The sequence below is a fragment of the Thalassophryne amazonica genome, chromosome 11 (genome assembly GCF_902500255.1).
Source record: "Thalassophryne amazonica chromosome 11, fThaAma1.1, whole genome shotgun sequence".
In the NCBI taxonomy this organism is placed as follows: Eukaryota; Metazoa; Chordata; class Actinopteri; order Batrachoidiformes; family Batrachoididae; genus Thalassophryne; species Thalassophryne amazonica.
The window spans coordinates 30,065,718-30,078,688 of NC_047113.1; the positions used below are offsets into that span (position 1 = coordinate 30,065,718).

General features: G+C 43.0%; 1 protein-coding gene across 34 annotated transcripts in view; it reads right to left on the reverse strand.

The window, feature by feature from the left end:
• LOC117519820 (protocadherin gamma-A11-like) overlaps nucleotides 1-12,971 on the reverse strand; it is a 911,360-nt gene that overhangs the window by 28,706 nt on the left and 869,683 nt on the right. For 3 of the 34 annotated variants that reach the window (XM_034181068.1, XM_034181069.1, XM_034181070.1), the window contains exon 3: nucleotides 9,701-10,980. The exons of 28 other annotated variants lie outside the window; for them this stretch is intronic. In XM_034181068.1, the coding sequence (XP_034036959.1) occupies nucleotides 9,701-10,980 (1,280 nt within the window). Of the gene's footprint in view, nucleotides 1-1,339; nucleotides 4,145-9,700; nucleotides 10,981-12,971 lie in introns of those variants that run through there. 3 more of the 34 variants (XM_034181074.1, XM_034181066.1, XM_034181075.1) reach the window with 2 other exon arrangements.

Below are 12,971 nucleotides of genomic sequence, written 5' to 3' on the forward strand. Positions count from 1 at the left end.
GGGGACAATTAACTAAATAACTAACTAATACACCAATAAGATGGATGCCAACTGCAGTAAAACAACAAAGGGCCACCAATAAAAATGAGACTTATCAAAGATTGTATTTGAATTTAACTAATTCACTTTTTAAAAACTACACAGACTGTTTGAACGAGGAACAGTATGCTAAATATATTCAATGATAGAGCTTCCTCAAATTTGAAACTGCAACCACTGGCAAAGGATTGACTGGTGAAATGTATCCACCTTACAGAACAGGGAACTGTGCATGGATGTTGGACATTTATGTCCACTCGTCATTTTAAATGAAATCTTGTTTCTGTCAGCAGTATTTCCACGTGTGCACACATAAAAATGAAAGCCCAGCAATATGTAACAATAATGTACATTATTCTTCAGTTTATGGATTCTTTAATAGATACCAACAGATAGCATCTAAGTTTGGGGTTTCCATTAGAAAGCATGTAGAGTATGGATTTTGTGTCCCTATAGTAAGCTAGCAGGGTGAACTTTAGACAGATACCTAAAACATACTACATCATTGCTTCTGTTTCTATAATAACAATACCATATTTACAGCTTAGCCTACTAGCTATAATTTAATTTTACAAGAAGTCTACAGACTAGGTAAACGTATACTACAATCTTCTCCTGTATGAATATTTAGGTTTTAGAAGCTAACTTCTATAATATTATGTAGTAACTATATTTCTTGTATATGCTGTTTACTACCCTGATTGTGTAAATGTAAATTATATACATGGTGTCCATTTTCTTGAGCCACTTAGGTGGGTAGGGAGAGTTCCCATGGGATAAAAAAGCTTTTCAACCTACCATCACTGGTTCTCAAGACCAGACACCTAAGTGGCTGTACTTCTACTCTTCTTTTTTTAGATATTTAGATATACTTTAGTATACACTAGTAGAGTTCTACCTTAGAATTGGAATGTATTATAGAAGACATACCTTACTGAATTTTCATTATAAAGACTTTGCTCAATGTGACACCTTTAAAGGTAAAGGACAATACTGAGCACTCTGTTGCATATTTTAGATGTTTGGAAGATTTTCATTACTTTTCATTACTTTTTCAGAATCTTTGCTTTATGAAAGATTTGTATAACTCAAGCCTGAAATTTATGCACAGTGCTGTATATGTAGGTTTGCATCAAAATTGACTTATTCAAATATTCGTAGTACAAATGCAACATTAAAATATCAACAATGCATATAAAAAAGTAATGCAACACTTTAAAAGGAAGCTCTCAAGCCCACATACTAAACCCTTAGATTTACACAGCCAAGGCTGTGCTTCCCCTCCTTGTTAAGCCCTCACCTCGCCAGCTGAGTTCATAAGGTGCTTCCTGCTGAGTGTCATGTTGAGTGTGTCGCTGTGACTCAGCATGGGTGACTTCAAAAACACAAAGTCACTACGGCTGGACAGCGTGGAGTAGCACGGCCTGTAGGTGCGTGTGTGTGGTTCCTGGGGGCCTCCCACTACTTCCATGTAGCGTATGGGCCCGTCAGTATTGAGCTGCAGGTGCAGGTCTTTGCTGGGCCTCTGGTGGTAGCGGCTGGACCTGTGGCGACTGTAGCAGCAACAGTCAGATCCATCCAGGCCCGAGCCACGGTGTCTTAGGCAGCGTACCAGGACGACAACAAAGGTGATGAAAGACACCGCCGACACGCAAGCTAAAGAGATTATGAGGTACAGGGTGATATCTGACATCCCGGTATGGCGGGAGAAAGGCGTGTGACGATGGTTGGCTGTCACATCATTGTCTGTTCTCTCCTCTAACACCGTTATGGCAACAGCCACACTGGTAGACCTTGGCGGGTCGCCGTTGTCTTGAATGATGACCACAATGTCATAAGTGGAACCTTTTTCCTCCTCGGCCCACTTACGAGCTGTCTGAAGCTCTCCAGTGTGAGGACCGACACGAAACAAGCCAGCATTTGGTCCAGGGGCGATGGAGTAAAACAACCACGCATTGTGCCCACTGTCTGCATCCACCCCAACAAGTTTATTTATGAGGTACCCCTGGCTGGCAGTCTGGGGGACAGACAGCTGTAGTCCTGTGTCTTTTGAATGTGAGGGGTGTACAATCACTGGTGCATTGTCATTCATGTCCACCACAAACACATGCACAGTGACAACAGCTGTCTGCGAGGGCTCCCCGGCATCCTGAGCCTGCACCTCGATACGGAAGACGTTAAGCTGTTCGTGATCCAGAGAGCGCATGGTGTAGATGTGACCACTCTCTGGGCTAATGTAGACATAAGAAGAGATTGGTGATCCTTGGACCATACTGGGAAGGATGGAGTAGGATACGCGAGCATTGTCACCCAGATCTGGGTCTGTGGCTGAAACTACAGCAATGGGGGTACTGGGGACGTTGTTCTCGGGAATGTCCACGGAGTATGATGGCTGGGAGAAGACGGGGGCATTGTCATTTACATCAGACAGCTTCAGCACTAAAGTAGTTTGTGATGATAAGGGAGGGGAACCAGCATCAGTGGCCCTGATGACCACTGTGTACTCTGGGACGCTCTCGCGGTCCAGGGCACCTGTAGTGATGAGGCTGTAATGCCTCTGAAAAACAGACTTAAGTCTAAACGGTAATCCCGGTGGGACGGTCAACGTTACCTCCCCGTTTTTACCAGAATCCACATCCAGTGCGCTTAGAAGTGCGATCACAGTCTCTGGTGGCGAGTCCTCGTTGATAGGACTGATCAGTGACGTAAGGGTCACCTCTGGTGCGTTGTCATTCACATCAATGACGTCAATTATGACGTTACAAGAGCCCTCCATAGCGGGAGAGCCTCCGTCTCTGGCCTGCACTGTGATGTGGTACGAACTGGCCGATTCATAATCCACGCCACCGTTCACGCGGATCTCTCCATTCTCAGAATCCACGCTGAAAAGTTTAAGAACCCGTTCGGGTGTGTATTTACTAAAAAGGAAGGATACTTTGCCATTCTGACCAGAGTCTGCGTCACTGGCGTTCAGTTTGGTTACTAAAGTGCCCCGTGCAACATTTTCCAGCAGGCTGACCTTCTTCACCGGCTCATCAAAGACAGGGGCGTTGTCGTTCACGTCCAGAATTTTAATGAGCAGAAGCGTAGAGCCGGATTTCTCCGGCTGACCCCCATCCACAGCCGTGAGCTGCAGCCGAAACGAAGCCTGCTTCTCCCGGTCCAAAGCTTTGTCCACCACCAGCTCTGGAAACTTACTGCCGTCACTTTTCGTCTCCACTTTCAAAACAAAGCAGTCATTCGGCGACAGGTGGTACGTGCGTAAAGAGTTGGCACCCACGTCTGGATCGTGCGCGCTCTCCAAACGGAACCTCGTCCCCGGCGCGGACGCCTCTGATATCTCCAGAGAAATGTTGCTGGTTGAAAACTGCGGCGCGTTGTCGTTCACGTCCAAAATGTCCACGGCCACGCGGTGGATCTCTATCGGATTGTCCAGAATGATCTGAAGGTGTAGCGTGCACGCTGTGCTTAACTCACACATGAGCTCTCTGTCGATTTGTTGTCTGATGACCAGATCGCCGGTTGCATCTTTCACCTCGAAGTACTGAGTGGGGGAATCTGACACCACGCGCAGCTTTCCCTGCACGATCCGCTGTGCGCTCAGACCCAAATCTTTGGCGATGTTCCCAACGACAGATCCCGGGATGAGCTCCTCGGACACGGAATATGTGAGATGAGCGGACGCGCGACAGAGGCAGGCCAGAGAAAAGCAAAGCAGCAGCAGCAGCCTCCCTCCTCCGGAGCGCGTCCTCTGTGCGGGCTCCATTGTGCCGCGCTCCGAGGATCAGGGAAGGGAAAAGTTTTTACCGCTTTTCACCGTAATGTGTCCATAGTCACGCTAAAAAAGTGCTTCCAGGCAGGCCGGTAGACACTTCCGCTTAAAAACAGGGCGATCGGCAGTTCTGATGTGATCATTGTGACCGCGTTTTCAAAGGAAATTAAAAAGCAATCAAAGCATTTTGTGGCTCCGCAGAAACTCTCCGCTCAGACTCCTCTGCTTCACTCCCTTCATGGGCGGAGAAAGGACGCAGAGGCCTCCCCCTCACTGGGAGAGGGGGCTGAACCAACCCACACACACACACACACACACACACACACACACACACACACACATACACACACACACACACACACACACACACACACACACACACACACACACACACACACACACACACACACACACACACACACACAGGAAAGTTTCCTGTCAAACCACTTCCACTGACAGGCGTCTTAAAACTTTAAAGAAGCGTGGAAGAAAAGTGGGAGAATGATGCTGACGCTCATCGTTTCAGGCATGAACCAAAACTACATGTTAAAGTTTTTTTTTATGCAGTCACGTGATCAAACTGGTCTGGGAGCCCTGGAGCGCCTTGTAATGAAAGGACGCTGGTACGATACAATACTATTTATACCCGCTAGGGGGCATAATTTCCAAAGTGGTTTTCCAACCGGTTGGATGAAGGAGGGCGGAAAAAAAAAAGCATTTTAAAAAGGCCTTTGACCGCCAGAGATGGCGCAAAATACAGCCAACAAATTGAAAGTCCAGTCAAAAGCAGCACAAAATGAATCCAAATGAAATATTGTATTTTTTATGAGAAAAGTACAACTAACATTTGCCTCTAATAAATAAATAAATAAATAAATAAATACATTTTTAAAATATTATGTACATCAAGACCCGACTAAATATAAGAAAAGCAATTTCTCTTCAATAAATACACAACTTAAACAATACTGTATTCATCACCAACTGGTTAAATATGACTAACGCACAGAGCGTTGTCTTCAATGAATGAATGAATAAATAAATAATTTTTAGATTGTATACATCACCAGTCGACTGATAAAAACTTCGTCAGAAAGAAAGAAAAATTAAATACATCAGAAAAAAAAATGCTAAAAGTGGTGTTGTAAAACAAAGAAAGAAAGAAAAAACAAACAAACCAACGGAACTTCACTGGTTCATTAATTAAAAAGCTGCATTCCAAAATCCTAAAATAGAAAATGTTTTAGAACAACAGATTTCTCAGCAAGACACTCTGCATCTTACAGTTAATTAATCAAATATTATGAACTTTATAGAATTACAAATATCACTGATATCATTGTTTATTGTCATTTCAAATAACGTGCTAATGGTGCAAAAATGCACATTCACTTTTTAATTAAAATATTTACAACTAATCTGAACACCAAAAAAAATTTAAACACAAAATACAATACACTGAAAATGATGGAAACATGAGTTTAATACACATATCGGTTGCACATATCAGAATATGCCCAAATCATTTTGCTTATTTTTTTCCAGTTAGAAACATAAGAAAATTATGTTATTTAGACACATTTTGTTCATGTGTAACAGGCGTGTATATATTACAATCATATAAATCCAACAGACTTGTTTTTCAGTGTATTTTTGCTTCTTTTGTCAAATACAAAACGTGATTTTGCATTTAATTTACACATTTGAACAATATTTGCAAGCAATGTACATCATCCCTGTTGATATCTGCACAAATAAATAGACCAACATAAATGAACTGATCAAAGATTACTCAGAGTTTAGGGAAAGAATAAAACATTTACATTCAGGAACTTCTTATTCAAGCTGTATTGATGTTCACAGCGGCATCCCACAGGGAAGTGTGTCAGCACTGATATTTTCCATTATTTACATTAAAAATTTGCCAGAGAATGTGATGTTAGAGGTCTTCATCTTCATAGATAATAGCAAGATATACAGACAGGTAACCAACCACCAAGTGACCAGCTCCGTACACCTGAAGGAGACCACCTTCAAAAGAGAAGCAATAGTCCATCCACACCTTGATGGCATTTTAGCTTGGAGCCTGCCTCTAAGAAGTGTGCTAAAGCTGATTCCCTCCCTGAAAAATATGAGCTACCAGGATAGACTGAGGAAATGAATCTACCAACACTCAGGCACGGGCACCTTCATAGGGTCACAACTGAGACAATCAAGATAATATCTGGTGTGTATGATGAGGAAGTGATGCTACATCTATGGCTTGACAACTCCAGGAAGACCTGTGGGAGCAGGCTTAATCTTAGCAAACACCACTGCCAATCCAACCTAAACCTGCACAGTTTCATCCAGAGAATTGCCAAGTTTGGAACAGTGTACCAGAGAAGATCATCTCAGCTCCAAGAATCCCTACACTTGAGAGATGGCATCATCATCACTGGGCTAATCTGGACATAAGATACAATACTGAGGCTGCAATGAACCTCAATGTCAAAACTAACCAAGCATATTCAGGTCTGGATATACAGGATCACTATGACCTTCATCCAGGACTAACCTATACAACAATAACAAAAATGCTTGAAGAATGTGCGGTTCTTTAAAACATTATATATATATATATATACATATATATATATACATATATATACATATATATATATATACATATATATATATATACATATATATATATATATATATATACATATATATATATATACATATATACATATATATATATATATATACATATATATATATATATATATACATATATATATATACATATATATATATACATATATATATATATATATATATACATATATATATATACATATATATATACATATATATATATATATATATATATATATACACACGAGGGCTGTCCATAAAGTATAGGTCCTTTTTATTTTTTTCAAAAACTATATGGATTTCATTCATATGTTTTTACGTCAGACATGCTTGAACCCTCGTGCGCATGCGTGAGTTTTTCCACGCCTGTCGGTGACGTCATTCGCCTGTGAGCACTCCTTGTGGGAGGAGTCGTCCAGCCCCGTCGGAATTCCTTTGTCTGAGAAGTTGCTGAGAGACTGGCGCTTTGTTTGATCAAAATTTTTTCTAAACCTGTGAGACACATCGAAGTGGACACGGTTCGAAAAATTAAGCTGGTTTTCGGTGAAAATTTTAACGGCTGATGAGAGATTTTGAGGTGATACTGTCGCTTTAAGGACTTCCCACGGAGCGAGACGTTGTGCAGCACTCCCAGGCGCCGTCGTCAGCCTGTTTCAAGCTGAAAACCACCACATTTCAGGCTCTATTGATCCAGGACGTCGTGAGAGAACAGAGAAGTTTCAGAAGAAGTCGGTTTCAGCATTTTATCCGGATATTCCACTGTTAAAGGAGATTGTTTTAATGAAAGATGTGCGGGCGGATTGCAGCGTCGGCTCACAGCTGCCGCGACGCTCCGCCACAGGAAAAACACCTCCGTTGGAAGCCTTAAGGACAAGTTGGAACATGTCCAGCTGTTAAACAATTTCTCATATACTCACTCCACTGAAAGCCATCAAAAGCTGCCTGGATTTTACAAATGGTTATCAACACGGAGGTGTTTTTCCTGTGCCGCCGCACCGCGCCGGCTGCGTCCCGACGCGCGGACCCGTCTGCACGTCCTTCATTAAAAAAATCTCCTTTAACAGTGGAATATCTGGATAAAATGCTGAAACCGACTTCTTCTGAAGCTTCTCTGTTCTCTCACGACGTCCTGGATCAATAGAGCCTGAAATGTGGAGGTATTCAGCTTGAAACAGGCTGACGACGGCGCCTGGGAGTGCTGCACGACGTCTCGCTCCGTGGGAAGTCCTTAAAGCGACAGTATCACCTCAAAATCTGTCATCAGCCGTTAAAATTTTCACCGAAAACCAGCTTAATTTTTCGAACCGTGTCCACTTCGATGTGTCTCACAGGTTTAGAAAAAATTTTGATCAAACAAAGCGCCAGTCTCTCAGCAACTTCTCAGACAAAGGAATTCCGACGGGGCTGGACAACTCCTCCCACAAGGAGTGCTCACAGGCAAATGACGTCACCGACAGGCGTGGAAAAACTCACGCATGCGCACAAGGGTTCAAGCATGTCTGATGTAAAAACATATGAATGAAATCCATATAGTTTTTGAAAAAATAAAAAGGACCTATACTTTATGGACAGCCCTCGTATATATGTCCTGGACATGAACAAGCTCTTCAGCATCTCACCATGTCATTTAGGTCCTTCAGACTTTTTTTTTTTCATTAAATGCTTCTGGGAAGCATTAGCATGGCTAAAAACCTATATTAATTGAAATGACTGCAGTTACTCCAGCTGTTTAAAAAGAATATAATGCATGAATTATTGAGGACAAACCACAGTCTAAATGCTAAAAAATAATTACTCATTAAAAGTGACAAAAAACGCTGTTGTATGTGAGATTAGTGCCAACAGCATTGATGCAATAAAACATGCATTCAGGCATATTATATGATTTCACATGTGTAGATATGAACTGTGACCATGTAAATGATCACACAGAGGAAACTGTTCCTTGAGCGAGGAAAAAAGTGTGGCAAGCGAAGAGAAATATGTGACCAGTGCGCCCCCACCCTCTGGCTCTGCTGTGCTTGGTTATTTCTGAGGAGCAAAATTTAATTGACAGCCCTCCTCTCAGACATGGAAGTCTGCTGAAACGAAGAAGACAACAACATTGTCAGAGGTTACTTACCTGAAGGAACCTCTGCCCAGACACTGTTGTCTACTTCAGGGAGATGGTGCTGTAATGGTTTGCATGTGATTTAAGAGGTTTTACTTACATTACTTACATTATTCCCTTTGATTGGTTTAGATGTGTCAGACACAGACGTACCGAGTTTCATTAGTCTCAGGTGATTTTTAGGACTTTCTCTAATTTAATATTAAATAATGCTGAACTTATGTGGAAATGATTGTATGAAAGCTTCACAGAACTGTTGCTGAGACAGATGATGACTGGAGTGCAGAAACAAGGCGAACATTGGTTAAATGCTGCTGGCGCATGCGGAGCAAAGGCAGGCGAACTGATCGGCGGGGGGGGGGAATCAATCAGACCGTGATTCGTTTCCCAATGACAGCCAAGCTCCCAACTGGCACTTTCAACAGGCGTGCTGGGGAGGAGTGAGAAACATGTGCCATGGGCCCATCTGGAAATAAGGTCAAAGCTTCTGCTGGCTACCCACGTTAAGTAAGAACCTCTTCTTCTTCTTCTACAATCTGGGCTGTTGTCTTCTAGATGCTGTTCTCCTCTTCATTTCAGCAGACGTCCCTGTCTCACTCCCCAGAAACCACCAATCACAGCAGAGGTAGTACCAACCCAGTTCCTCTCCTCCATAGTGACATATGTTTCAAGTGAGAGAGCAGAAATCCACTTTGAGAGGGCGGGGGTGCGCTGGTCACATATTCCTCCTGGCTCGCAGCCCTTTTTTTCTTGTTCAAGGAGCAGTTTCCTCTGAGTGCATGCATGCACAGTGATAATTTGCATGCTGGCAGTTAATATCTACGTGTGTGAAATAATAAAATACAGCCAAATGCATGTTTTATCGTGCAAGTGCTTTTGGCACTAATCTGACACCATACAGTTGACATTAATTTCGCACTGACCAAAGACCAAAGGAAAAAAGATTTTATTGGCTACTTTCTGCACTCGGAAATTATATATTTTCTCAAAATATTCTATTTTCATTTGTAAATTTTTAAAATTCAGGTTGTGTTGCTCACCCTTTGGCTCTCAAAGGTGACTGATTTTGAATAATATTTATTGACAACATACCCCATTTGTTCACCAAAGTCTATATGTTGCACACACTTTCCTCTCACCTGTTGGCTCTCAAAGGTCCAGGTGCTGTCGGGTAAAGACGCATCCAGGACACTGATCATGTCCTTAAAGTCAGTGGTGCTGCTGGGCTTAATCAAAGTGAAATCACTGTACTCTGACATGGGAGACAGACAGGACCTGAAGGACTGACTCTGAGACAACATGTCTCCTCCCAGGACCTCCACGTACTTAATGGGTCCATCAGTGTTGAGCTGAATCTGCAGGTTCCTGTTGGGGTTCTTGTAATCATCACAGTCGCTCCGTCTTGTGCAGCAACTTCCGCTGCTTCTGCTGGTCCTGATGCATTTAACAGCTAAGATGACAAAAGTCACCAGAGACAGCACGGACACCGAGGACAGAGACACGATCAGATAAAGGGTGATTCTCCCACTTTTCTTGCTGGGCTCGGACACTTTGTGCCGCAGGTCCAAGATGGGCTCATGCAGTCCGTCCTCCAGCAGGATGGACACGGTGACCGTGGCGGACTGGACCGGTTCTCCGTCGTACTTGATCTCTATAAGCAGCCTCTGAGAGGACTCGTCGTGCTCGGACACAGCACGTTTAGTCCTCACCTCCCCTGTGTACTGATTGACAGTGAACAAAGACGCGTCTGTGGCATCCGACACTTTATATGAGATCCACGCATTATGTCCCGAGTCAGCATCCACGGCCGTCACTTTGGTGACCAGGTGTCCCGCTTTAGCTGAGCGGGACATTCTTTGATGAGACAGGGAGCCCAGGGCAGCGGAGGAGGGGTAAATAACAGCGGGGACATTGTCGTTCTGGTCCAGGATAAAAACATGGACAGTGACGTTGCTGCTGAGAGACGGAGAGCCCTGGTCCTTTGCCTGCACCTGAATCTGAAACACCTTCAGCTTCTCATAGTCAAACGAGTGCATGCTGTAGATGCTGCCGTTATCTGAGTTAATATAGACATAAGATGACACAGACACGTCCTGCACTTTAGAGTCCAGGATGGAGTAAGAGATTTTGGAGTTTTCCCCAAAATCAGCATCAGATGCTGAAACTGAGAACAGAATAGAACCTGGGAGTCCATTCTCTTTTAAATACACATTGTAGGAGGACTGAGTGAACACGGGAGGGTTGTCATTGACGTCACTGACGCTCACAGATACAGTTTTCTGATTGGACAGAGGAGGAGAGCCTGAATCAGTGGCTGTTATCTCGATATTATATTCTGAGAAACTCTCTCGGTCTAAAACACCGCTGGTAACCAGCGCGTAATTATTAGAAAATGACGGTTTTAGACTAAAAGGAGAATCTTTTGAGAGCGTTAACATCACTTTACCGTTATCACCTGAGTCAAGGTCGCGCGCACTGATCAAAGCCACCACGGTGCCGCTCGGCGCGTCTTCGCGCACTGGTTTTGGTTGAGACGTGAGGATAATTTGTGGCGCGTTATCATTAAAGTCAATAACGTCCACCTGCACGCGACAGTGGCCCTCCATTTCAGGGCTGCCTTTATCTTTTGCCGTTACATCTATGTCGTATGACTTAGTCGTCTCATAGTCTAAATGACCTTTCAGAATTATTTCACCCATTAAGGGGTTAATTTCAAATATTGAAGACACGGAATCTGGTATTCTTGAACCAAATGAGAACTCTATTTCGCCATTAGGACCTTCATCTGCGTCGGTTGCTTTTGGTTTGATCACAACGGCTTCTTTTAGGCTGTTTTCATCCAAACGCACTTTGTAAACATTTTGATCAAAAACTGGAAAATTGTCATTGATATCAAGCACTGTTACTGTAATCTGTGAGGTTCCGGATCTGACTGGATTACCTCCGTCTAAAGCAGTCAGTAACAATGTATGAACAGCTTTTTTCTCTCGATCTAAGGGTTTCTCTAAAACGAGCTCGGGAACGGATTTACCGCCCTCCATTTCTTTGATTTTAAGAGAAAAACACTCGTTTTTATGTAGCGAGTACGATTTTAATGAATTTGCTCCGACGTCGGGGTCCGTTGCGCTCTCCAAAGGAAAACGCGTGCCGACTACTGCTAATTCCGCGATTTTTAATGATAACTTATTTGAAAGGAAATTTGGAGAATTATCATTAATATCACGAATTTCAACCTCAATCCGGTGCGACTGCAGCGGATCTTCGACCACCACTTGCAGAGGTAGAACACAGCTGGCGCTTTGCGCACACAAAGCCTCTCTGTCTATTCTGTCGTTCACCACCAGCTCGCCCTTCCCCACATCCACACTAAAATACTGCTGATCAGCCTCAGAGGCGACGCGCACTTTACGGTCAAAAACGTCCGACAGCCCCAAACCCAGATCTTTGGCTAGATTTCCTACCACAGAACCCGGTTTCAGTTCCTCCGGGATGCTGTAACGAATCTGTCCGTTTGTTGTCCTCCAAAGGAGGAAGAAAAGAGGAATCCAAAGATCCTGCTGCCATCTCCAGCCTCTGTGCCTCATTCTCTTTGTCATCCCAGATCCGTTAAAAATCATCATTTGCCATAATTCCCATCCGCAAAAATGTGACGCATAGAGCAGAAATCCACTGCCCGGGCGCGCATTCCGTTAAAACACAACATACACGACTGTCCATAGCCAAAATTATATTTAAAATATATCCTCATAGCCCGGATATGAACCAGTTACCTTCTCTCCTTTCTCTGTGAGCGCTGCGGTCTTGGTGCTGAGGCTGTGTGTGAGGGAGGGAGTAGATCTCTTTGTACAGTTCTGCATGTAATTGGACGCACAGCATCCCTGTGCATCCAATGAAAGGCAGCGTGACAGTTACACATCAGCCCTGTGCACTGTCAAAGGAGTGCATGTAAAATCAAAGTGGATAACAGCGTGGTATGTTTCAATAAAATGTATGGATTCAAAGCCTGGCTAATATATAATTCATGTTAGGATTGACTGGGAAAAATGACCAAAAGTAATGATGTACACCACACAGTATTTTTTTATGCTCAGATTGATTGATATAAACCACCATCAGTTCCCTAACAAATTTTTAATAAGATTGTGTCATTTTGCTTTATTGTTTATTTAAAATACACCAACATCCAAAAGGCTGATATGGTAACGAAATATAGTTGTACACAAATAAAGAAGTAAAAAGAAGAAATCTGACTTTTCTGCAGATGACGCCATCAGACTTAAGTAGCTAATAAACACGTCACAAGATGTTCCAAAACAGAAAGATCTGCAGTCTGCAGATCATAAAACATTCTAAAACAAGACATTTTATTGTGAAATATTAAGAGATTACTGCCACCTCTACTCGCAGGTG